The sequence below is a fragment of the Nymphaea colorata genome, chromosome 14 (assembly GCF_008831285.2).
Source record: "Nymphaea colorata isolate Beijing-Zhang1983 chromosome 14, ASM883128v2, whole genome shotgun sequence".
Classification (NCBI taxonomy): Eukaryota; Viridiplantae; Streptophyta; class Magnoliopsida; order Nymphaeales; family Nymphaeaceae; genus Nymphaea; species Nymphaea colorata.
In genome coordinates this window covers 2,606,216-2,631,731 of record NC_045151.1, presented here as the reverse complement: position 1 = coordinate 2,631,731, position 25,516 = coordinate 2,606,216, and the positions used below count along the sequence as shown (strand labels likewise).

General features: G+C 37.6%; 2 protein-coding genes across 6 annotated transcripts; one reads left to right on the top strand and one right to left on the bottom strand.

The window, feature by feature from the left end:
- Positions 1–416: 416 nt before the first annotated feature.
- On the top strand, positions 417–5,991 carry LOC116267702 (probable proline transporter 2). 2 transcript variants are annotated; one of them, XM_031649569.2, is made up of 8 exons: positions 417–567; positions 1,254–1,478; positions 3,461–3,555; positions 3,676–3,862; positions 3,957–4,081; positions 4,657–4,872; positions 5,180–5,410; positions 5,540–5,991. In XM_031649569.2, exons 1-8 carry the CDS (start codon positions 441–443, stop codon positions 5,687–5,689), a joined length of 1,356 nt encoding a protein of 451 aa, XP_031505429.1. In that variant the 5' UTR covers positions 417–440; the 3' UTR covers positions 5,690–5,991. The 2 variants fall into 2 exon arrangements, with proteins under 2 accessions (XP_031505429.1, XP_031505428.1); XM_031649568.2 differs by having other exon boundaries at positions 3,461–3,862.
- A 1,116-nt stretch (positions 5,992–7,107) lies between these two features.
- On the bottom strand, positions 7,108–21,432 carry LOC116267399 (pre-rRNA-processing protein ESF2). 4 transcript variants are annotated; one of them, XM_050075310.1, is made up of 10 exons: positions 21,208–21,432; positions 20,359–20,425; positions 19,480–19,567; positions 19,006–19,283; positions 18,847–18,910; positions 18,621–18,688; positions 10,472–10,561; positions 10,257–10,387; positions 7,613–7,762; positions 7,108–7,523 (listed from the first exon to the last, which is right to left on the bottom strand). In XM_050075310.1, exons 4-10 carry the CDS (start codon positions 19,280–19,282, stop codon positions 7,500–7,502), a joined length of 804 nt encoding a protein of 267 aa, XP_049931267.1. In that variant the 5' UTR covers position 19,283; positions 19,480–19,567; positions 20,359–20,425; positions 21,208–21,432; the 3' UTR covers positions 7,108–7,499. The 4 variants fall into 4 exon arrangements, with proteins under 4 accessions (XP_049931267.1, XP_031504944.1, XP_031504943.1 ...); XM_031649084.2 differs by having other exon boundaries at positions 19,480–19,558; XM_031649083.2 differs by having other exon boundaries at positions 19,480–19,611; positions 21,208–21,431.
- Positions 21,433–25,516: the final 4,084 nt, after the last annotated feature.

Sequence of the window (25,516 nt, the reverse complement as noted above, 5' to 3'; positions counted from 1 at the left end):
ATCCAATTGAATTCGTATTCATGTTCGAATTCCAAGTACAGCATTTAATTTCCTTCTACTTAATCAGATCTCACCCAATTGAATTCGGATTCATATTGGAATTCCAAGTACTCAATTAAGTCTTCTAAATTCAATTTGCACCCAACTGGCATAAGATATGATATCTTCAAGTAAAGAGTTTGGATCTTAATGAACTTCTTGGATCTGAAATTTGAAGCCAGATTCAGTCATAAAACTGCAAACCAAGTATGAATCAAGGCCAGATGGAACCAGACGATGAATCTGAGATGAGGTCAGTAATAAGTGGACTCGTTCACATCCTTTTCCAATATGAGGGGCCACATAGTCACCCAACAAACGCGCTATACATGTATTGGGTAGCGCTGAAAACTGATGTTATTCTGTCGTGAGGGCTGTCCTGTTTTGTCGTAGTTGCTGCAATGGCAGACTTGGCCGCTCAGTTGCCAGGGCAGAAGGTAGCCGCGGCATTCGATGTTGAGTGCAGTAATGGCAGGAAACATAGGGGGGATTCATTGGCCCCCAACTCAGCGCATACCACCGACCACGGTGAGCCTCTTCTACTGTTCTGTAATGGCAGCCATGCGTCTCTTTTCGATTTCTTCTCTCGAAAACAATAGAACACTTCTTCCCTGTCTTGCTTTTCATCTTTTTTTGGTGGGGAAGAGGCGTAGAAACTCTACCAGACTGTGCCAACAGACAGGCACCCCCACTTATTGAGCTACCCTCGAGTACCAGCTTCCTCAATTTGAAGGATCTAATTCTGAATACTGTAACAATCAATCAAACTCTTTCCTTTCTTGAAGCTGCTTATTTATATCTTCTCTGTCAGTTTCATGTAAGATGTTACAGATTTCGACGTCTGCCGCCTTAGTCCTTGATTTGGAGTTTCTGATGCTTCTTTGATAATCAATCTAACTACATAATCTATATATGCATGACAGTATGTCCAATAACAGAAAAGTATTCGAACTTTACATCGGACTTTTTGAGCAGACAAAGCTAGGCCTATTAAATATATTCATAACGTATTTTATAAAATTCTTCATGATTTTGCTCTATCAATTCATCAGCTTTTGACTTAGAGAATCAGGAAGCAGTACATGAATATCTATATATGTACATGGGTGGAAAGAATACAAACACCCAGATCGTATCTGTTTGGATAAATAGCACAAGAAGAAGACGAAATGTTTACTGACATTCTATTCGGGGATGTAATTTTGTATTGACAGATTCATGGCTTCAAGTGGGCGTCTTGCTCGTTACAGGTTTCACCTCTGGGTACGTACTGAGCTATTCAAGCCTCATTCTGAGGCCTTTGGGTTGGTTGTGGGGTAGCCTGTGCATGGCCTTCATTGCCTTCTTCTCTCTCTATGGGAACTGTCTCTTGGCAGAACTGAACGCCATCGATGGCCGAAGGTTCATAAGATACAGAGACTTGATGGGCTATGTCTTTGGTACGTATATCATATCATTCCCATCCTCCTATTAATGATCTTTTTACAGGCTCGAGTTATTAGTTTAAGAAGTCTACCAAGGGGCTACTGGCTCTCAACTTGATCGTCGAAGGGGCCACTTTTGAAAAGTAAAAATTTTTTCGGTAAAAGTTTTCAAGAATTTGAATTTGGCCAAATACAGGCTATATGTTAGGCTATTCGAGTTGACCAAGAGAACATTTTAGAAATTTTTTGATCACGAGGTGTAGTTTTTTGTCTTTTTTTATTTTTTTATAATATCCTTTTTATCCTTTCCAAAATCCTCCTTTTTCACTTTATCAAAGGTATTCTAATATCCTTTTTATCCTTTTTCAAAATCCTCCTTTTTCACTTTATCAAAGGCATTAAAAATTCAGTGTACATTCGAATGTAAAGATTTTACAACTGAGGTCACCAAAGATATATATATATATATATATATATATATATAAACCACCTAACATGGCAACCCCCCTCCCAACCACCATTCCAAAATTTGGTGTACATTTTGATGGGCAGGGTTTTAGTCAACCCAACATTAACTAATGTCACCAAAAACTAAATATACTGCATGGTTTCCTCCCTCTCTCTCTCCTTCTTTCTTTCTTTTTGCCTTTGTCTTTCCTACCAAGTGATGGGTAGTGATGGGTAGTGCAATGGTTGGATTGAGTGATGTGTTATAGATATGTCCCCTTTTCAAATTTTGAAAAATGTTATTTTGATTTCCCTCCCTCTTCCCCACATCTCTTCTTCCTCTAAAATTTGGTGTACATTTTGATGGGCAGGTTTTAGTCACTCCAACATTAACTGAGGGTCACCAAAGAACTATATATACGCCATGATTTTCCTCTTTCCCTCTCTTAACAACCTAACATTGACATCTGTCTCTTCTACCTCCCTCCCCTTTGAAAATTTGGTGTGCATTTGATGGGCAGGTTTTAGTCAGTCATTTACCAGGTCACCAAAGAAATACATACACTGCAGATTTAGTCATGGGCAACTGTGATTGGATGGTGATCCGTATGGGAGGGGTCAATCATTGCTGTGGTATATTAAATGATATTGCATCAAGCAGCCATGCTTGGACGGAGATCCAGAGGATATATATATATATATATATATATATATATATATATATATATATATATATATATATATATATATATATATATATATATTATATATATATATATATATATATATATATATATATATATATATATATGTGTGTGTGTGTGTTAATTGTGTTTACCACACTTTAAGTGGATCCTTACCTGTGGTTATATATATATATATATATGTATATATATATATATAGAGGAGAGACAATGGAAGCCGTGCAGTATTTTTATGCGCTTTTTTCTTTAATCCCAATCACATAGAAAATAGATGCTGCAGGTTGAAATTTTTAAGAATGAAAGATATTGAGACGCTCATGTCAGCCCGAGAAGCTAAGGCTGCTATTCTTCAAGTTCTTTATAAAATCCGATCTACACGCTTGGTTGTTCAAACTTTATCAGCAACTGGCTTATTGAAAGAAAGGCAGCTTTTTCATTAATAAAGGTGGGAGGCGTAACCTCCAGCGATGTGGTTTTGGAAAGAATGACAGCCTTTTTCTTTATTTGAGATTAAATTCAGTAAATGCTCTATGTTTTAGCAGAAGAACTATTATATTGTCAAGGTGCATAATCGCTGTAAGAAATTCTTTCGAATGACATAGTGACGGCTAAGACCGCCGCAATTGCCATGCATTCCACCGCCATAAGTCATTTAACAAAGGGCAAAAGGTGGTTGTCGGTGTGGGACGGATCGACGATGGATACAAACGTTGCTTTTCTATTCTGTAGCAACTTTTTGATTCTCTGACGATGTGGCATGCCCTTGACTTGCCGTCTTCAAGAGGTGAACCAGGATTCTTGTGCGCTTAACAGTGATTTAGTTTGGTGTTTCTTATTGTCTTACAGGTAGGAAAATGTACTATACAACTTATGTCCTCCAGTACTCCATGTTGGTGCTTGGGAATATGGGTTTCATTATGCTTGCAGCCAAGTCACTCAAAGCAAGTTCATGGCTCCCTGATCATTTACTAATCATCTTCACTGATCTTTTTTTCATTAATTCCGTTTCTTTGATCCATTACAACAGAATATCATGTTTCTTTCTTCTGAAAACGACACAGGAAATCAATTTGGCATTCGATGCTTCTGCTTTGAGACTTCAAGTGTACATAGTCATAACTGGGGCAGTCTATTTCATTTTCTCTGTTCTTGTTCCAACAATGTCAGCCATGAGAGAATGGTTGGGCCTTTCAGTTCTTCTCACCCTTGCATATATTGGCACAGTAACAGCAACTTCCGTTAAAGATGGTGAATTAGAAGCCATGATCACCTATACTTTCATAGCAGCAGTCTTCCTCTGACCTACCAAGTTGAGTTTTCTTTTCTTCTTTAAACTGCTTAGGGATGTCAAATTCTGTCAAGAGCTACCACGTAGATGGGAGCACGGCAGGGAAGATTTTCAATGCATTTGGTGCAGTATCAGCCATTGTTGTTAGCCACAACTCAGGGCTATTACCTGAAATGCAGGTCAGAACTACTACTGGTCGATCTTTCCTGCTATTATATTTGCAATTCAAATCATACTCCCCATGGAAGTGGTAAATTTCCAATTGACAGTCAATTTTGTGAGTGAGTTGTTTAAAGGCATGAGGAAGAACTTCCAAAGGTTCTGAAAGTCAATGAGAAAATCGATATAGAGTTTGAAAAAGGTGCGAGAATTTATTATCTAAAAGTTCAAAAAGGTTTAGAAAGTAATGTAACGACTGATTTATGAAATCATCAAAGGATGACATGATAATTAAATATATAGATGAGATTATACATTCTCAATCCTCAAAAGGATGATTGCAGTAACTTAATTTACAGTCGTGGACTCTTCGACCCAAGATAGGTTGGCAACATACAGTTCCATCATTTTAAAAACTTTGTCTCTGCAATGCAAAATATTGTTTCCTTTCTTAAAGTTTCCGTACATTTTATGTACATTGAAAATTACGCAGACAAGTTGTCTGTATCATGGGATCCAAATCAGATATCAGTTAAATAATCACTCGTTATAAGGATGTAGTATCTGCACTGATTGCCATTATCTGATCATACAGTCTACACTTCGGCGGCCAGCAGTAAAGAATATGAAGGCAGCTCTGCTCATGCAGTTTACAGTCGGGTTGCCAATATATTATGGAGTCACTGTGATCGGCTACTGGGCATATGGTGCCGAAGTTTCAGCATATCTGCCTGAACAGATTAGCGGGCCTAAATGGGCTAAAGTTCTTGCTAATTTAGCCATGTTTGTGCAGTCCGTGGTTTCACAACATGTAACAGTTCCATCCTCTTCCTTTTCTACTTCAGTCAATATTGAGGTTTGATGCGCAGGTTGATTGCATGGTCTTGCAATTGCTGTAATTATTTTTTTTGAAATTGCTTTTCAGAAATCCAAATTCTAAGGTTTTTTTTTTGTGACTGCACAAGTACAAACCACCGGGTCTAAAACCTGTAAGATATTTTTTGTACCAGTTTGCTTCAAACCCATTTTAGTTGAAAATTTATGAAATTTTACACAAACGCTTGCATTTGGGATGTCTTTCAAACATAACAGTCTTATGTTGATTTTGGTGAATTCAGATGTTTTTGACCCCAGTACATGAGACCCTAGACACCATGTATCTGAACCCTGAAGAGAGCTTGTGGTCCTACACTAACATGAAACGCCGCTCCCTCCTGCGTGCCATCGTCTTTGCAGTTAACTCCTTTGTAGTGGCAATGTTCCCTTTCATGGGAGATTTTGTGAACTTACTTGGGTCCTTTGCTCTCCTCCCACTCAGCCTTGTCTTCCCAAGCATGATCTTTATCAAGGTAATTCCTCATCTAAGATTGACTGTGAGCGTCTGTGCAAGTGTGTGTGTGCATTGAGCCTGCTCTCGATCAATAAATGAAGATAGGTTTCTCTTGTAATTGTTTTTCTCAACTTTTCATGGCATACAGGTCAAGGGGAGAACAGCAAGTTTCACAACAAAAGCTTGGCACTGGTTAAACATCATTTTATTCTCCATTTTCACCATCTTGACGACAGTTTCTGCTGTCAGATTGATCATTGAAAATGTCAGGATCTATCACTTCTTTGCAAATACATAACTTCCAAAGTCAAGAAGGTGGATGGAATATTTATAATGATATATTATACAGTAATTAAAAAGGGGGATTGTATTTTCCTATTTCAGCTCAGAATTATGGAGTCGTCGGCAGAACTTCACAAGGAATTGCTGATATCGGTGATAAACAAGACAATTCAAGTTTCTTGTACTCTGAAAACCACACCTAATGGTCGTTAAACAGAAACAACCTTCACTCACTATACCCTGAGTTAATTACTAACAAAGGCCGAGTTAATGAGCTAAAATGACTAGAACATCCCGATGATAAGTTATTCCCACGTTTGCTATTTTTCATCATACCTTAGCATTACCTAATTATGTCAGGAGTCATATTGTAATTATTTATTATTATCAAAAGTTTAGTTGTACTGAAGTAATTTCAAACTAGCGTGTGCTTCCTGCAAGACTAGAAAAAAGGAAAAGAAAAATGCAAGTGTTTATTATATCCTTTGTAGATGGCAAAACCACTTACCAACTCTACCTTGTTATTCATTACCAACCTTAGTTGCTTCATATTTTCCTGTTGAAGCCCCACGCTTAGTTGTTGTTAGAAAAAAAGGGGAAAATGGACTTATGTAATTTCAGGTTTGTGCTTGCGTCTTATTTTCTATCCATATCATTCTTCATTGTCGTCCCTATGTTGCATGCCGGGAAACGATGCCTGACTGAACTAACTGAACTCCTTGATCAACACTTGTTTGGATCAGCCCCAGTTTCTGCAGTAGTCCTTTAGGCCTTGTTTAATAACTAGACAAAACTTTTGCTTTCAGCAAAAAAATTGTCAAAAGTGCTTGATCTTTCTTGTTTCTATCAAACAAAAAGAACTCTTCATGTAGGACTTACTCCTCATTTTGATTAAACATGCAAAAAAACTTTGTTTCCTTTCAATCAAAAATAGATAGACTTCTGCTAGACGTTGATGCACCTTATGATCCACCTTTTGAGATTACTTCCAAGCATATTAATCTCATTGCCGGTTCAATGTTGGGATATCCATGGCTACAGCATTCCCAAATTGCAGGCTCGATTGCTTACAAAAGTTTCAATATAGGACTATTGTCCAATTGCTCCTAGGAATGGGATGTCATGAGCACAGTGACTCTAATATGTGAATGTAGAACATATCCTCACATATTGGAAATTTGGAGGGAAGCCCAAGCCTTGGCTCTAATACCAACTATGACAACCCAACTTGCAACTAACTTAAGCATCCAATGTAACATATCCGAACCCATCTCATAGTCTGCCAAAAAGAGCTAGAACCAAGACAGCAAAGTAATTGAACTCAGTTATATATGTTAATCATTCTCTTCCAGTTCCAATATGGCAGCATTTCAAACGATTCTCACAAGTGCACAGGCACAAAATATGTATGCCCACAGCCGTTTTACACAAGCAGACACTACAATAAAGCAGCATTTATTTTTTCTTAGCAATAGGAACTTGTGTCTCAGCAATACAAACAATTTAAATGGAATTGGAATTCCAACATACAGTACTCCTGATGCGGTGATTGACCAGAAGCCTGCATCTTGTCACCCAAGAATAGAAAATGAATAATAATGACTATTTGATTTCATTCAAAAAATCTCAACACGAAGGCGTTCTGACTCTGGTGTTGCTAGCCAGTAAACACTGAAAATTTGAACAGGAACATGAGCAAAGAACAATGTTGCAGCGTGCCTCACCAAGTATTAGAATCTTCCTACCACCATCTTTTCCACCATGTTTAGAACAGCAGCAACTAAATGTGTCATCCTTATGAAAAGGAACTCAAATGTGGAAGTCCATCACGAGCTAGATTTTCCAAATATCTACAGGAAAACAACAAAAATTTAGACACAGGAGAAGGAATTTGTCTCATTGTTTCCAAATCAAAATCGGCTGTATAAACAAATGATACCCCAGTTAAGAAGTCTTTTGAGAGCTTTGCACCACCAGTCTTTGTTGCCTTTTCAGAAACAGGTGGTATTTGAGAAAACTGGCGGACGACCCTTGTTTCTTGGTCATGGCCATCACTTGAACCTTTGCGATCCTCAAGGAGCCTTTGCTTCTGCATAAATTCATAGCACAACACAGATACTTAAGTGATAATATAAACAAACAGGAAATATGATAATGGCAACTTGAAGCTGTAATTTCAAAAGCAACCCTAACAGATAAATACAACCAAACAAGTACATAAGTATGCTGATGGAGTGATGGTATTAGGATGCAGATAAAATAAGTTTTACAATCACATCATTTCCAAAATAGAAAAAAAATAACTTAATTTAATTCCACAACATCTCTTTACCATGTACTAAGTACCGTATAAAGCTTATACAGTTCATAGAAGATGAAATAAGAACTTCTAAAACCAACTAAAAAAGAGAGATATGATTAGCTGCAATTCAGATGCTGCTAAACCAACTTCATGAGCACCAAACTGTGTTGTGAATTTCAATTCTTATTGCAGAACGTAGACAACCTTAAGTACTGCATAAAGCTTATACAGTTCATAGAAGATGAAATAAAACCTTCTGAACACCTTTAATGTACCCAACTAAAAAAGATAGATATGATTAGCTGCAATTCAGATGCTGCTAAACCAACTTCATGAGCACCCAACTGTGTTGTGAATTTCAATTTTTATTGCAGAACGTAGACAACCTTATTTATTTATTTGAGTTTGTACGGAGACTTTAAAAAAAAAAAAGGGATTGACTTAAGACAAATAAGCTTTTGTTCTTTTGAACAAAGAGATGAGGTAATCCTGAAATGAAAACAAAGGCACTAACGATAAATATCGTTTAGTGTTAATATTGACAAACCCAAGTTAATATCCCATTGTTGTATGACTGTATCATCACCATTCATAACATCAAAACAGAAAGAAGAAATTGTATCCTATGTCGCACGGACTCTTCAAAAAAGGGGCCGCACCCATGTCGACACGACATTGGTGCTGGTGCTGATACGGATGCAGCTCCGACAGGCACCCCAACTGCATCTTTTCTTATGCAAGTTCAAAATATTTTCTATCCTTTTTTTTCTTCTCTCTGTCCCTTTATTTCTTTATGTACAGTAATAAAAGTAAAAAGAAAGGGCTGATTAAGCTGAGAAACAAGCTAAAATTACAGATATTATGAATATATATATATATATATATATATAAAATAAATATATTATATATATACACCGTCACCACACCCTTGCACCAGAATTTTTTGGGATACGCCGCACCAGCATCCGCACTCATATGACATAGTTTGTATCTACTTTTCCAAAAAGAGCACTAAGGGTTACTTCTATCATTTGCCACCATGAAGGACATTCTGGTCATTGTAGTTCAATTGAAAGTGTTGCCATGTCGTCTTTTATTGGAAAACATACAAACCATAGACAAATGCATTGATGTAAAATATATACTATTCATTACCAGAAAAGACAGCATAGTAGAGTGAAGTAAAAATGCTGATAATTAAGAAGTCATTTGTATAGTATAAAATGATGAAAACATCATAGGAAATGCTGTACCAATAACTGCTTAAGAACTAAATCACAAAGCAAAATACTTGTAAATGGACGTGAAACCAAGATCTGAAATAATTGCATGGCTCTTTAACATTGAAATGATATTCCATGTTTTCCCTTCTTTTCTTTTATAAGACACTTTTCTTCATTTTCAGTTAAGCCCTCCAAGGATCTGATTCTGAATAATCTTTTTGTGCTCATAACAAGATACTAACTGCTGCCAATCCATTAGCAATAGACTGTCCACCATTCTGAGCAAATATTCAGTCCAAAAAATGCTTCACTGATGAAGATTAGACAAATCAACTCAACCTTAAATACATGTGGAGCAGTTCACGTCCACAAGAACAGATTTGGGCTGATTTTGCAGCAAAATTTGGCAATTTCATAAGCCAGTAGCTTGCTTATTTCTTCATGTTCTGATGCTCTACAGGGTTGGGCATCAGAAATATCACTAGTTGCATTTTCCACCCTTTCATCTGCCCCCTCCTATTGCATAAAATCAGCATCGAAAGGCAGTGCCATCAACACCGAAGTTCTCATGAAGGAACAATTTGTTTTAACCACAATATACTGAGCATCATGGTCATTGGGGTGCGAATAAAGGCACATGGTGGAGGAACTATATGGTCCATGGCTTTGTAATGTGTTTCATTATTCATGTTGAATGTCTCAGCCAGTTCCCAACTGTATGAAACTCATGAATATTAGATATATTAGACACAGAAGGACATGACAGTCATTTTAGTGCATGGTATTGAGTTCCTTTGCAATATCACAGTTTGAAGGGGATAAAAATTATTTCAGAGCATGAAGGATTCTCTTTAAGTCTAATAAATAAACAAGTTATGAGCAAGAAGCAACATATAGTTATGTTGTCGCAAGGCTTGCAGTATGTGTCCAAGCCCACAGCCTTGGTCAAAGTTACTTGAATATCAGTTACGACAAAATCAATGAGAAATATTGGGCCCATAATATGAAGTTGAACTAATTTAACAGAAAGAAACAAAAGCCACATCAATTCAGATTACCTTCTTAGCTCGTTCCTGCATTGCACTAAGAGCACGAGATTGATCAATCTTCTCCAAGTAAAAATCGCGTTCCTTCCTGGCAGCAGATATTTCTAGCACTAACTTTTGTTCTCTGTCTGCATGCTTTCTAGCTGCATGAAATAATTTCCTGTAAGCAACACATTCAGGCACTAACATAGTAAAATTCGACGAAACATGCCAAACCATGGTTTTACCCTGCTCCTCTGTAAGGTGGTCCCACTTAAATCCACTAAGATATTTAATGTTCCAAAGGTCATAATAGAATTTTGAGCGCTTCTTCCCACCTATGCACATGAAAAACCATTTCAGCTAAAGTGCTTCTCCCTCCAAATTGAAACTCCAAACACTAAACAAAGTGAAACCAAGTACTCAGGGAATAACTATTATAACACAGGACAATAAGTTCAACTAAAAATTATGTACATTTTCTGTTATTGTTCAAAAAGGCAGAGATATTTTATGTTTCGTGTCCTCCTTTAGCTTTATTCATCAAAACAATCATCAATATTTTTATTGATTAACTGACAAAACTAACTTTTTGTCTCATTCAGGGATCCAAAAGACATAGCCCACCTGCTTATTAACCTTTTTACATAAATAGTAGAATTATAATCTCCAAAGCATCAGATTCAAAAACCACAAAGTTAAGCTATTGAAAAACATAAGCCTAGTAAAAAGTTTAAACTACTAAAGCAGCACTTTTTTTCTTCAAATTCATCAACACAACATTACATTCTTTCACACATGAATGATAAAAAAGGTCAACCATACTTGCTTTCTTAAATCCAAAAGTAGAAATTCAGTGACCTACTTGATGATGACATTAACAATAGCAATTATAATGCTAATTGATGTAAAAACTTGTTTCTTTATTCCTTTTCCTTTATGACAGATCAATACCAATGAATCTTTATTATGGTAAACAACCTGAGTGTAGAAATATTACATGCCATAAGCCTATCAATTTGCACTCACAAGTTCAAACCCGTGTTCCTTTTGCTTGTACTTGTGTTACCTAAAGGGTAAGTATGGGCCTATCAATTTGTACTCACACATTCAAACCCACATACCTTTTGCTTGCACTTTTGTTACGGAAAGAGTAAAAACTTGTATTTAGAAAAGGAAGAGCATCTAATAAATGGTGGCAAAATCACCAAAAAAGGATCAAAAATGAGGGAGGAACAAAAAAAGCAAGGATCCTGAAGTTTCTAGATAAATGTTTCCCAAACCAAGAGGTGCTCACATCATTGCATTCATAAATAGAACTCAAGCTGTCAAACATTACTAAATTATTCAAAAGTACAATGGTGAAGCTATATTTGGGCCAGGGAGAGTATGTGCCTTTGTTGAAAAAAAGAAATCAATGGAGTCGACGGTTTAAGTCCAAAGCTTTTAACATCTTCTAACCTTCGGATTTGGTTAGTGACTAGGACACAAGTTCTAAAATTTGGTTTTCCTCTTAGATTTTTTTTTTCCTTCTAAATCTTTTGCAATTGGATGCAATGGAACTTCTCGGTTTGGATCTAGATATCTTATTTGAAAATATTTTGATGGCTTTTCTAGTTTTTTAGGGATAAGTGTGTTTGCTTGGAGTGCATTAGTGAATATAATAATTAATTTCTCATAGAAAACCAATAAAACCATTTTCCAAGGCAAAATCTATTGAAGAAGCATCTCTACTAGTGAGCGAGCAAAGGTACTGCTAAAGTTGGTCTGGAATAGGAGAATACTACTTTTACTGCAAATTGGGTGACGGTTTTATTATTTAGAGCCCCATCCCCTGTGGACTTCTAGGCTCATTTTGCTGTAATAAACAACTGTAGCAAGGACTTTCATATAAACTGATAGAAATGTAGCACCAATATCTGTAACCCGAAAACAGCACTCACGCAGGAAGATAGAGATAGAGAGAGAGAGAGAGAGAGAGAGAGAGAGAGAGGGAGAGAGAGAATGAAAACAAGAAGAAACTGAGGAGAAGAAGCCGTAGCCAAAATGGTTTGCACGGCCTCTATTTATAATCCCATTTTCAGAATTCTAAGAGTCTCCAATTGTAGAATCCTAGGAGATTTCACAAGCTCCAGGGACATTAATTACATCATAGAAACCTAAGAGACTTCCCATATTACAAGGATATTAACTACAACATAGAATCCTAGGAGACTTCCCATATAACAAGGATATTAACTATAACATAGAATCCTAGGAGACTCTTCACATGTTACAAGGACATTAAATATTTTAACACATTCTACAAGGAGGTGGAATCCTAAGAGACTCCTCTTCAACGTGCTGGTGAAGGATTTATATTTTAACACCCTCCCTCAAGTTGTGCATGGTTTTGCACCATGTACAACTTGCCTTTTAGAAACCAGAATCGTTCCTTTGTTAATCCTTTTGTAAATAAGTCTGCAACTTGTTCATCTGTACGAACATAAATAGGCTGAATTTCCTTGTCTTCCACCTTTTGTCTAACAAAGTGTTGATCAATCTCAATGTGCTTTGTTCGACCATGTTGTACGGGATTAAAGGCAATGTTAATAGCGCTTTGATTATCGCACATTAACATTGATGTTTTAATCTTTTCTCCAATGTCTTCTAGCAAATGTCTAACCCATGTAACTTCAGCAGTACCTGCAGCCATGCATCTGTATTCAGCTTCAGTGTTGGATCTTGCTACTGCCTTTTGCTTTCGACAACTCCAAGACACAAGATTACGTCCAATGAAAATACAAAAACCAGAAATGGACTTTCTTTGATCGGGATCTCCAGCCCAATCTGCATCTGTGAATGTCATAAGTTGATGTCCAGTAGTTATATTTTCACTCTTACCATAAACTAAGCCATCTCCTGTTGTCCCTTTAAGATATCTTAATATTCTTTTGACAGCATCCATGTGGGTATCTCTAGGTGCATGCATAAATTGGGATACTTGATTCACAGCATATATAATATCTGGTCTAGTAAATGTAAGATATTGAAGTGCCCCAACAATACTTCGATATTGCGTAGGATCTTCATATAACTCCCCATCTTGAGCACTTAGTCTTTGATTTAGAACACTAGGAGTTCCAACAGGCTTACAATCAGACATACCTGACTTTTTCAACAGATCCAACGTGTATTTCTGTTGTGTCAATGTGAGGCGATTATTGTGCCTATCAATCTCCACTCCAAGAAAGAATCGTAAATCACCAAGCTCTTTCATTTTGAAGTTTTGCATCATCAAAACTTTAGCTTTTTCTATGTGTTTTTCTGAATTGCCTGTGATAACAATATCATCAACATATATAAGAAGTAAAGTAAATATGTTTTCCTTTCGATAAATGAAAAGAGAGTGATCTAGAGGACATCTCCGAAAACCACATTCTTGAATCTTGCAAGAGAAACTGTCAAACCACGAACGTGAGGCCTGTTTAAGTCCATAAATAGATTTTCTTAGTTTGCAAACCCATGCATGAGAGTCTCCTTTCGTGTATCCTGGAGGTTGTTCCATATATACTTCCTCCCTTAAATCACCATGAAGAAAAGCATTCTTCACGTCCATTTGATGTAGTCTCCATCCATATTCAACTGCCAATGATATAATCACGCGAATTGTTCCCATTTTGATCACAGGGCTGAATGTCTCGTCATAATCTTCTCCATATTGTTGTGTAAACCCTTTTGCTACTAACCTTGCTTTGTGTCTTTCTATGCTGCCGTCAGGTTTGTATTTAATTTTGTATACCCATTTGGAGCCCACTACGTTCTTTTCGTGTGGCCTCGGAACGATCTCCCATGTTCCACATTCATGCAAGGCATCCATTTCTTCTTTCATAGCCTTTCTCCAATGATGTGATTTTGATGCTTGATCAAATGAAGTAGGTTCTTCCTCCTTGCCAACTTTTGCCATGAATAACTGAAAATCAAGTGATAAAGAATCATAGCTAACCCACCTGTGAATGGGATGACGAATGCGTTGGGATCTTCTAAGGTGGGGCATGTTGTCTTCTTCACTGTGAGCATCTCTGTCCCTTAGTCGTCGACTGTAGATAAGACCCGAATACCGATGTGCATCGTTGCTCTGTTCATTATTGTTTTCGTGATGACTTGATGACTGTGTTGGATCTTCTTGATTTTCACTTTGAGCCATATCCGACGGTTGTATTGCTCTCTCTGAAACTTCACTTTGAGGCACATCATTTTCTATAACAGGATCTGCATTGAATAACTGTGTACTGGTCCAGGGATCATAAGATTCAATGGTCATAGGCATTTCATTTGTATTATCAAAACTATGTTCATCAAAAATGACATTTCTTGAAGTTTTGATACGTTTAGTTGTTGGATCATAGCTTCGAAAACCTTTATATTCATCAGCATATCCAACGAATCTACATTGAATAGCTTTGTCTTGAAACTTGTTCCTCAAGGCAGCATCAACGTGAACATAGCATACACAACCAAAAACCTTCAAGTTCTTGTAATCAGGTTGTTTGCCTAAGAGTGTAAAATATGGCGATTTAGACATCAAGAGTGTCATAGGCAAACAATTTATTATGTATACAGCAGTATGGAAGGCTTCAGTCCACAAGGAAATGGGCACATTAGTATCATGCATCATGCTCATGGCGCTTTCAACTATATGTCGATGTTTCCGCTCAACTACACCATTTTGTTGTGGTGTGTAAGGGCAGGAAATTTGTCTAGTTATCCCTTTTTCACGTAGAAATTCAATAAAATCAAGCGAGGAATATTCTCCCCCTCCATCACATTGAAAATGTACCACATTGGATGAAAATTTAGTTTGAATCATGACATAGAAGTTTCGAAATATGTGAGGTACTTCTGATTTGTGTTTCATGAAGTAAATCCAGGTGAAACGTGAGTAAGAGTCAATGAATAAGACATAATATCTTGACCCAGACATGGAATCAATAGGGGCTGGCCCCCATACATCAGAAAAAATAGTTTCAAAAGGTTTGGAAGCCCTTTGATTTATATTATAGAAAGGTAAAACATGACTCTTACAAAGTCCACAACTTGAACATTTTTTGACACTTGAAGTAAGAGGTAAACTTGATCTTGGAATGAGACTATCTGTGACAAGTTTTTCAATGAAATGTCGACCACAGTGTCTTAGCCGACTATGCCACAAATCAGACTCCAAAAATTGGTTAGGGCCCCTTACGGTCAAGAACTTGGCACTGATGACGCATTATGAGAAAGAGAAAATGTCTTCAATCCTATATCAAAAGTGGATGAATCCTTGGGTAGACATTCCTTGAGGACGTACATATTCCCTTGACGCTCCCCTCTAGCGAACATTTTCTTCGCTTGGAGGTCCTTGACATAAACAGAAGAAGGTGTGAATTCAACAGAAGAGCTTGTATCATCAATGAGTTTAGAAATGGATATGATGTTCTTTTTGATATTGGGAGCAAGAACAACATTAGACAGTGATAGAGACGAGGATGACAATGGAATATGTGCATTTCCAATATGTGTAATAGGATGAGATTTTCCATCACCTGTTATAATGCAACTTCTACCGTAATGAGGGGATAAGTTAGTCAATTTACCTGCATTTCCTGTCACATGGGTAGCTGCACCTGAATCCAAGAACCATTCTCCCTGCTCATTTTGCTTTATAGTCATCTTTGAGAATGCGGCCATCAATAGCTGTTGCATATCTTCAGCGGTGGATTTAGAACTTTGTCCTCCTTGTTTATAATCATGTCTTACCCCTTTGTTTTTATTTTGAGGATTAAACCAACATTGTGCCTTCATGTGTCCTTTCTTGTTGCACTGAAAACAAATTGGTATTTTTCTTGAAGTATCCAAAGGAGACATACCTTGGTTATGTGGTGTTGGTAGAATGCCACGACCACCATGGTTGGAGTTCCCATGGCTCTTACCAAACTTTACATTCATAGCCAACACATTTTGGGAGTTCCCTTGATGAGTCCTTTCAATGACTCTTTTCATATTCATTTCATGTTGGAGAAGTTTACCTTGTAGTTCGTTGAAGGAAGGCAGAACAGGAAGGACCTCAAGAGCTGTAATAAAAGCATGATAATCATGCCCAAGTCCATTCAAGGTTTGCTGCACCTTTTCCTTATCAGAAATGTTATTCCCTGAGGCAGCAAGTTGGTCTGCAACGGCCTTAATACGCCCCAAATAATCCATGATAGACGTTGAACCTTTGCTCAAATTCTGAAATTCTTTCTTTAAGTACATAATTCGAGCTTCTGATATTTGGGAAAAGGTATCAGCAAGGGTTTCTCATAATTCTTCTGCAGTACAATCATCAGAAACTGAAAGTAACACTTGTTGAGATAAAGTGGACAAAATATACGCAACCAGACTTTGATCACGTCTCATCCACATAGCATGTTCAGGATTGTTGTCTTCATGAACAGCAATAACTTCTCCTGCCTCATTTTTTATTTCCTGTAAGACGGATATTGGTGGAGCCTTTGTTGAACCATCGAGATGTCCAAAGAGGCCTTGACTTCTTATGAAAGGCATGATTTGCCTTTTCCAGATCAGATAATTCTCATGGTTGAGTTTTTTGGTAATAAGGTGAGGAAGAAAACTTGAGGACATGCCAGAATGCGAAAGGTTTTCCATGACAGCAGAAAGGAATGGTATATAGGTAGAAGATGAGAGGGAAAGAAGACACGATATAACAAGATGTGTCCTTGGTAAGCAAGAAGAAAAAGGAACAAGAATTGCGCAAGAGAAAAGTAAATTCAGGATAGAGACAAGATGAGAAAAGAGTTCTAACCAGATCAGACCTGTTTGGGCATTTCGTTTGGTAGAGATAACGTAACCTGGCTCTCTGATACCATGATAGAAATGTAGCACCAATATCTGTAACCCGAAAACAGCACTCACGCAGGAAGATAGAGATAGAGAGAGAGAGAGAGAGAGAGAGAGAGAGAGAGAGAGAGAGGGAGAGAGAGAATGAAAACAAGAAGAAACTGAGGAGAAGAAGCCGTAGCCAAAATGGTTTGCACGGCCTCTATTTATAATCCCATTTTCAGAATTCTAAGAGTCTCCAATTGTAGAATCCTAGGAGATTTCACAAGCTCCAGGGACATTAATTACATCATAGAAACCTAAGAGACTTCACATATTATAAGGATATTAACTACAACATAAAATCCTAGGAGACTTCCCATATAACAAGGATATTAACTATAACATAGAATCCTAGGAGACTCTTCACATGTTACAAGGACATTAAATATTTTAACACATTCTACAAGGAGGTGGAATCCTAAGAGACTCCTCTTCAACGTGCTGGTGAAGGATTTATATTTTAACATAAACAAGCTATAATAAAACCATTTGCGCCAGACACAATCCATTGAACAAGACATTTCCTAATGAATTAAATGTTATTTCTCACAAATGGGAATTAAGCCTCTAGAAGTACACCCTTAATCAAGGGAAATTCATTTTCCTGCTCAGAGAGAAGCCCGGTGACCTACATATTCAGATTAGCATGAAAATGAGTACTAATTATCTTCAACATTGATAAATTTTCATCATTTAGATCCGTTATGAACATTTACTTTCACTTCACTACTACAAACATGAACCTAGATGCAAAGTGATACTCTTGTTAATGCAAAACATAGTTAAGAAATTATTTTGAAGACTATGAAAAGAAATTTCTACCAAGGGATGAAGAATAAAACATCTGAGGGGTTAGTCAAATAAGGCATCCATTCCAAGAATCAGTTAAGAAACAAGCACGATAGTCTTTAGAGGTTGGGAGATCTCATTCAGTTGATCAAAACTTTTTTGTCATTTGGACTATGATCATCCTATCTATCCTTGTGATCTGAACTACATTTTAAAAATTGATTCAAACTGCACTAAGTTCTTGTGACCCAGATCACGTCTTGTTTTCTTAAACCTTGTGACTAGAAGTAGTCTAGAACTGGGATTTTTTGTTTTCTTAAAGCATTCCTTGTGATTCAAACTATTAATCGAGGATCATACGAAGGAAAGAACCCATGAATTTTTTTAGCCTTCCTTGTGATTCCAACTTTGAAACTATTTTGAAGCTACAAGGACGATATCGATACGAGAGAAGGAATCCATGGTTACTAAATATGATGTAACACACTGAACCCCATTCATTGCTATGCAAGAGAACTACAATCGTGGGCAATAACTGTGAACTAGGATGCTGCTACTATTTGCAAATATGAATACATTAAATTGCCCATTCCTCACGAACAGAAACCAAACTTCAGCTTAATAGCTTCTTTTGACAAGTAAATCCAAGTTCAGATATAGGATTAGTTTTAATAGAAAACAAAAAGGAAACATAGTCCGGAGGCATACCTATCTGTTCACCATTTAGCAGGTGCGCCACCTTCTTGGCAACGCTTTTCTTGGCAAACTCAACCCACCTAAGGAATATTCAACATCATATATAATCAGAAACAAGCAAAAAGTTCCGATATAATTCCCACTTAATGATACAAGCAATGTAAAATAATACTGAACAAATTTCAGAACAACCATAAACAAGGACTTGTGATTAACACTGTTGGATAAGCGCACGCACCCTTCAGAAAATTGCTCACCACGGTGACCACCGGCGCTCTTCCGACGCACGCGGGCCGTAGGATCTGTGAAGGCACCGAATGCAGAGGCATGAGCTCCATTGACTCTACTTGTCCACGAGCAAGATACAGTCGACTTTAACGAAACATAGGCAACGCACCTTCGGGCACGAGGTAAATCCGCAGAACCTCACCGTACTGGGACATTATCTGGCGAAGCTTGGAAGGGTCCATCTGAGGCGGGACGCGGCTCAAGTAACAGACACCGCGGTCGCTCCTGAGGTTCATCTCCTTCAGCAAGCGCCTCTTTCTCTTCGCCTTGGCGACCCTCGCCTTTTCTTCCTTGGCAGCCGCCACAGAAACCGATTCCCTTGTTCCCCCGGCAACGGTGACCATAGCGCCATCAGCAGCGGCGCGGCTTTCGTCGTTATCATCCATTCTTCTCATAAAAGTTTCAACAATTAAAAACAAGCCAACCAAAATACCCGCATGACAAAGAGGAGGAAAAGAAGGAGAAGGGGAAAGGTATGGTGAAACCAGAAACGGAGGAAGGAGCCGCAGAGGGAGAGTGAGGAATAAGAGGAAGAAGGCAGAGAGAGAGAGAGAGAGAGATGAAAGAGGAAAGAGAAATTTACCGGTCTCCGGTAAATACCCTGCACTCCGGCGTCGTCTGAACGATAGTCCGACCAGAAGGGCGGGACCCTGGCGGGAGGCCTGAGGAGACTTCTGAAATTCAGTAAAAACGCCAACGCCAAGCCGAAAAAGGACTGCAAATGTAAAATAAGAAAAGAACAGCGGTAGAATGGTTTCCCGGTTACTGTAACCCGATTCATGTCCCCACAACGGGTCAAGCCAATTTAAACTCGTAAACTTCGTTCAGAAGGTTGAATTGAATTGAAAACATATTAAAATATTAAACGAGTCAATTTCTAGTTATAAGAACTCGATTCGCTTAAATTTAACTCGACTTAACTTGGCATATAATAAGTTATATTGAAAGAATAGTTAAATTAACTAAACAAGTTAAACGAATTAACGAGTTAAAACGATTTTGATAAATGTTATATAATTCACGCTTCAATTAACGTCTTGCCTCATGAGAGGCTCAACGCCTCGTCTCGTTTTCTCGCCTTTTACAACATTGAACTGCATATTATGCAGATAAAAGATATCTGTTGTATTCCTTAACTTCTCACAAACAAAAAATGAGTTTGACCACATGGACCTTGTGGACATCTACCTGACTCTACAAGCCTGACAAATCAGCATCCCACTTAATGAATTGGTTCAAACGCATGGAAGGATACAATCCACCTGGTCACCTAATTAAGACACCAGTGCAGTAAGGACATGTTGGACACGAAGAAGCAAGTATTATGTGTAATGCTTTTTTTTTCTCTTATATAGTCAAGCAGGTGGAAGGAGGATAATGAATCTAGTAAATGGAAAACAAACTACAGACTAAAACATTGTGAATTCCAACAACTTCCATATAAGCACTTTATAAAATTTACCAGTGTCCCAAATTGTAAGCTTAAGTTTTTCCTGCAACAGTTAGCTGCTTGATCTTCAAATCAACTCCTACAAGTTCCATAGAACAACAAAATTCACTGTCACAAGGGAGGATATATATGTAAGACACAGAAAGCAACAGAAAAAAGCTTTTTCAGGATTAAAGTACATCTTTCCACAACGTCTCACCCTCTGCAGCTCTCTACGTCAGTGGCATAAAAGCAAGCTAATCTAGCCCATTCTGTTTCCTCTACTCCAAATTGAAGTATTATAAAGCTTCATAATATTTATCTTGCAAAATGATAGAAACCTGAAGCATTGAACAGTAAACCCCCTTCAACTTAGAAGGATTCCAGATGAATGGGGCACATTAGAGCAACACCATGATTCGTACATGCATAAATAATTCAATCAGCAGAACGTTCGCTCGTTCTTGCAGAACAAAAGCAAAGCGTAACAATCAGCAGAACGTTCAATCATTCAAAACAGAAAAACAGTAACCAATCAAATTCAGAAGCAATCAGAAGATGGCCTCATTCCGCCACTCGAAAGTTCCCCTCGCCCTGCTCACTGTGCGCATTTTCGTTCCACCACACGCCAACGCACAAAAATCCCCTCGCCTGCCCTGTGGGCATTTTCGTTTCACCAAACTACCGTCACATTCAAACGCATGGAACGGAAAGGATTCGGCCATCATTCCGCTTCTCTATCCCAAATCATAAGCTTCTCCGGTAATCTTCTTCCCCCCTTTTCCTTTACCCCCTCCCTTGCTTTTGCAGGAAGCACCTCCTGCGTCTTACCTCATTGTTTATATATATATAATATATATAAAGAGAGAGAGAGACCAGTACCTGGAGGTAACGCTGCTGCAGTTGAGAAAGACAGCGCTGCTGCTGTGATGCGGTTCCGCCACCGACAGATGAGTTCAGAACAGGGTCGAAGGAAGCTTTCAAAACGATGAAGCGGTGAAGAGGGCTGCGTGAGGCGAGTGAATTAATGCACAGTATTTTTCCTGCGCACCAAACGGAGTTTTAGCGTCCGCCAAATCCCCTTCTCAGCACCAGTTTATGGTCTTTTTAACCTGGTTTCAAACAAAAATCACTACTTCCACCCTCTTCCTACCGATTCAAACCAATCTGCAGTTCAACCAAATGCAACTTCTTGAACCGGTACATAGTGTACAAGCCCTTATTTATATCTTAAATTTGTACCCATCACCAAACCCATATCTATATCTTAAACCCACCGCAATTTTGCATTATCTAAGTCTAAACCCATAACCCACCCTTTCCTATGTTGATTAAGATGAAGAATCAGTTGATTTTGCAACTCCAACAATCTAAATTCATCAAGGATGACTCTTCCCCAACCCAGGGAGAATGGCGTAATGCAGAAACAAGATAGATCCAGTTATCATTTTCTTATTTGGATCTGCATACAGATCTACTTTTAGCTTATATAAGGGGCCGTACGACTCGTTTCGTTTGTAATCCCATCATTAGTTTAATCAAAACCCTAATAGTTTGCTTTCATTCTCTCTCTTTGAATGTGGTTTCTTGTTGCGTTCCTTTCAATTTCCCCAAATTAGTTTTTGGACTTTGAGATGGGGATTTGAGCAAAAACCCCAATCTCTCTATCAAAATCCCATCCCAAGGAGATGCCAAATGAGTACTCTTGAAATACTTAATTATATCAAAAGAAGTTGAAATCATTGGAGCCCATGAATTCTTTCACCAAAAGGATTGGGTTCCTAGATGAACTAAGAAACCAAGGTTAAAAGGACGAGGAACTTTGATAGTTCAGAAGCTCGAAAATAACGGTTGTATGGCTTTGTGTAACCACATACTTTGAGCTTATACAGTTTTAGATTTATCTTAGATTTCACTTGTATATTGTCTTACTCATTGCAAACATGGTTTATATAAGGAAGGGCCAACCCCTCAAAAATATGCCTTGGGAGTAGGGATGTCAACGGATCCATCGGATATGATAAATAATTTAACATCTAAATGAAAAAAACGGAACGGATTCGGATTCAGTTTTAAGTAAATATGCTCGGATACTTAACCATCTTATCCGATCGAATACGGATTCAGATTTAAGCAAATACCCGAACAAATACTTAACCATCTTAACAAGTATATTTGAATCCTGAGTTGACATATGAATCCAAATTACAGTTTGATATCTGAATCTGAACTGTGAGTTGATGTCCGAATCTGAAAAGCAGGTGCTGACATTTGTATAGATGATATCCGAACCCTGAGAACTTGAGTTGGTGTCCCCACATTTTGGCGACCTATGAATGGTTGGGCAAAAGGTCTACCCAAACACACCAACTTAAAGTTATGATACAACAAGAATATAAATTATATATGAAGGTATAATCTGATTAAGAGGTAATGACTTTTGTGAAGTTACACATAATAACAGTCAAATAGCTACCGTATACATTATTTAACTTAAAGTATGTAAAATTATATGAAATAAAACTAATTACTTAATAATTCATATAGTATTTAATTAAACGTTTTTATGTAAACAAGCAAACTAGTTAAAGCATTAACTACACAGGATATCTTAAATAATGTATTTATTTAACTAAAAATAATAAAAAAACTTGTATCAAGAAATTTTAATAAAATGAGTATTTTTAAAAATATAAAAATTAATCACAAATAAATATATTTATATGAAACAACTGTTGAACTCATAAAAAAGTTTTATTTATCAAATGTCCTTGGAGGATTGAATTATCTTGCTAGCTAGGCTTGTTAGCAATTTAAAAGTTAGTTTTTGATGTCAAATCAAAAAGTCTTTGGATCAGAATGGGATCTTTAAATATTTGGATTCGGATTTTAATAGGATTTTTGAATTAAAAAGTCGATTCAGATTTTAATCAGATTTTGAATTTAAAAGTCGGATTTTTTCTTTAAATTCATCATTGACTAATAGACAATTGACAAATTCACACCTATCTATTGCTAGTCCAGTCAATCCCTGCCTTTCACTCAACTATTCCTGATTAACCATTGGTTTTGTCTGGTTATGCCAAATATTTTCCACATATCAGAGTAAAAAATTAAGGACACAGATAATGATCTCAGATAGGTTCCACTAGAAAGGGCAAATTATTCAACTCAAATTGCTTTTTTATTCAATTGAATTACACAATCACCAATAAAAAGGAGGAGGAATGAGAAAGTAAAATGATATGCAGTATCTTTCACACATAAACCCGCTTGGATAAATATGCATCCATTATAAGTTGCTATGGTTAAATTGTTCATGTAACAAAATGACAGATCCTAGAGGTGCAAATATCACGGATGTTAATTACAACAAGGTAGGGAATGGATGTCAGCCGCATGTAAGTCCGGAAAAATGTTGAAGTTGAACTATCCCTATATTTTATGAAACATAACAGAAAATCATCAGATATACAAGCTTGTCAAGGGAGAAAGCATTCTTGTGCTTCCTGCGGCCACTTGGCAGTCAATGCATAATGTCCAGTGACATTTTGTCACCAACTCAACGGTACATAGGAAAAAAGGCAGAATACAGCAGGACCACTTTGATTTTTGGCAATTTTATCTTCTTTTCAAAGCTTCTTGACCGAATGGCCAATCACATGCAAAGAACAAATGGAACTGTTCTTCTCAGTGATAGAGACCTCTCTCAATGGATATGTTTAGTTCAACCTAGAGCAGGGCCAATACTAATTCAACAATAGATCTGACCCATATATGGTCCTCTGAGAAAAGTGGAGAAGCTCTGCGAGGGAAGCATCTTAGGAAGAAGAAGTGCACTCGAGCGACCCACTGGCAGAGATCTAATGGGCAGCAGTCACAAGAGGCAACAATATGAAAGTTTTACTTACCAAAGAAGGGCTTGGCACGCCAATAGATAGGGTAAAGTTGGTAGGTGACCCGTCTCTGTTTTGAATCCTCAATGTGTCAACCCTCTATGCTAAAATGGGGGGCCACTGACGCTTAATTTGAAGCGCAGTAGGGGTGGTTCCCTGAAGCCGAAAGCAGGACCCCGTACCCTATTAGTGTGTCCTATGAATCTGCGACATTTTTTAAAGGTAGATTCAAGGAACAGTAACAATTTGTTATTACTACCAAACAACATCTATGAGGACGAGGGGTTCAATGGGAGCAGTGGCTCTCCTCTAGATGGTATGATGAAATACTTTTCTTGCTCACCCAAAATGGTTACCGGGTACACACTTTTTACAATTGGCTCTATTTTGTTTTCATATATCAAAAATAATGTATAAGCTAACTTGTAAGTGGTATTCATTAATGTTATCAGCATCATTGACCTGTTCATCCTCAAAATTGTTAAGCAACACAGTCATGATAATGTTTATTGCAGAAATTTGTATGGGGCAGAAATGACTGCATATTTTTGTTTCCAATTGCCTTCCCAAATTAGCAAAATCTCTTTTTCACTTTAGGTGCACCAATTCCACGCTCAAGTTCTGTAAGTAGCTACCCAGAAAAATGTGCTAACTATATGTAGCGAATTGATTTTTTTTTTAATAAAGTAACTTAAAATTGGTTGCTTTTTCCTTTTACTACTAGTGGAGCATGATTTGTTGCCTTGCTCAAGGCTAACAACTTTATTGATACTTTAGCTAAAACATATAATTAGGCATTCTTAGATGCACATAGAATATGCTATTACAAGAAACTTACTGTATGCATCATCACAAAAGATTATTATTTAATGTCACCAAATATGTATTTCTAATTATTTTTATGTTCTTACTCAAATATTGCAAGTGTCCCTCGTATGTCGACCACTGCCCATGTGCTCGACCTGTTGCATTCCATCCCGGATTGAATGGCGCATTACTGTGGGACCAATGGTACCAGCATGGTTTGAATGGGGGATGGGACACCTTGTCCACTCTTAATTTCATCTAATGATGGATAGGTACACTGTTTTGTCCACTGGAACAGGACAAGCGTGGAGAGACATCCCAATTCCCCCTGTCCTAGGAACTCCTATCAATTGGCCTCTGCAAGAAATCAAAGCTCAACCGAGCTTTTTGTTGAGACTCCAACACTTGAGCATGCTTTGATAGAAGTGTATACTTTTTTCAGGATAATTTTTTCCATATGAAGCAGGTGCAACACTATTTCTTATCAA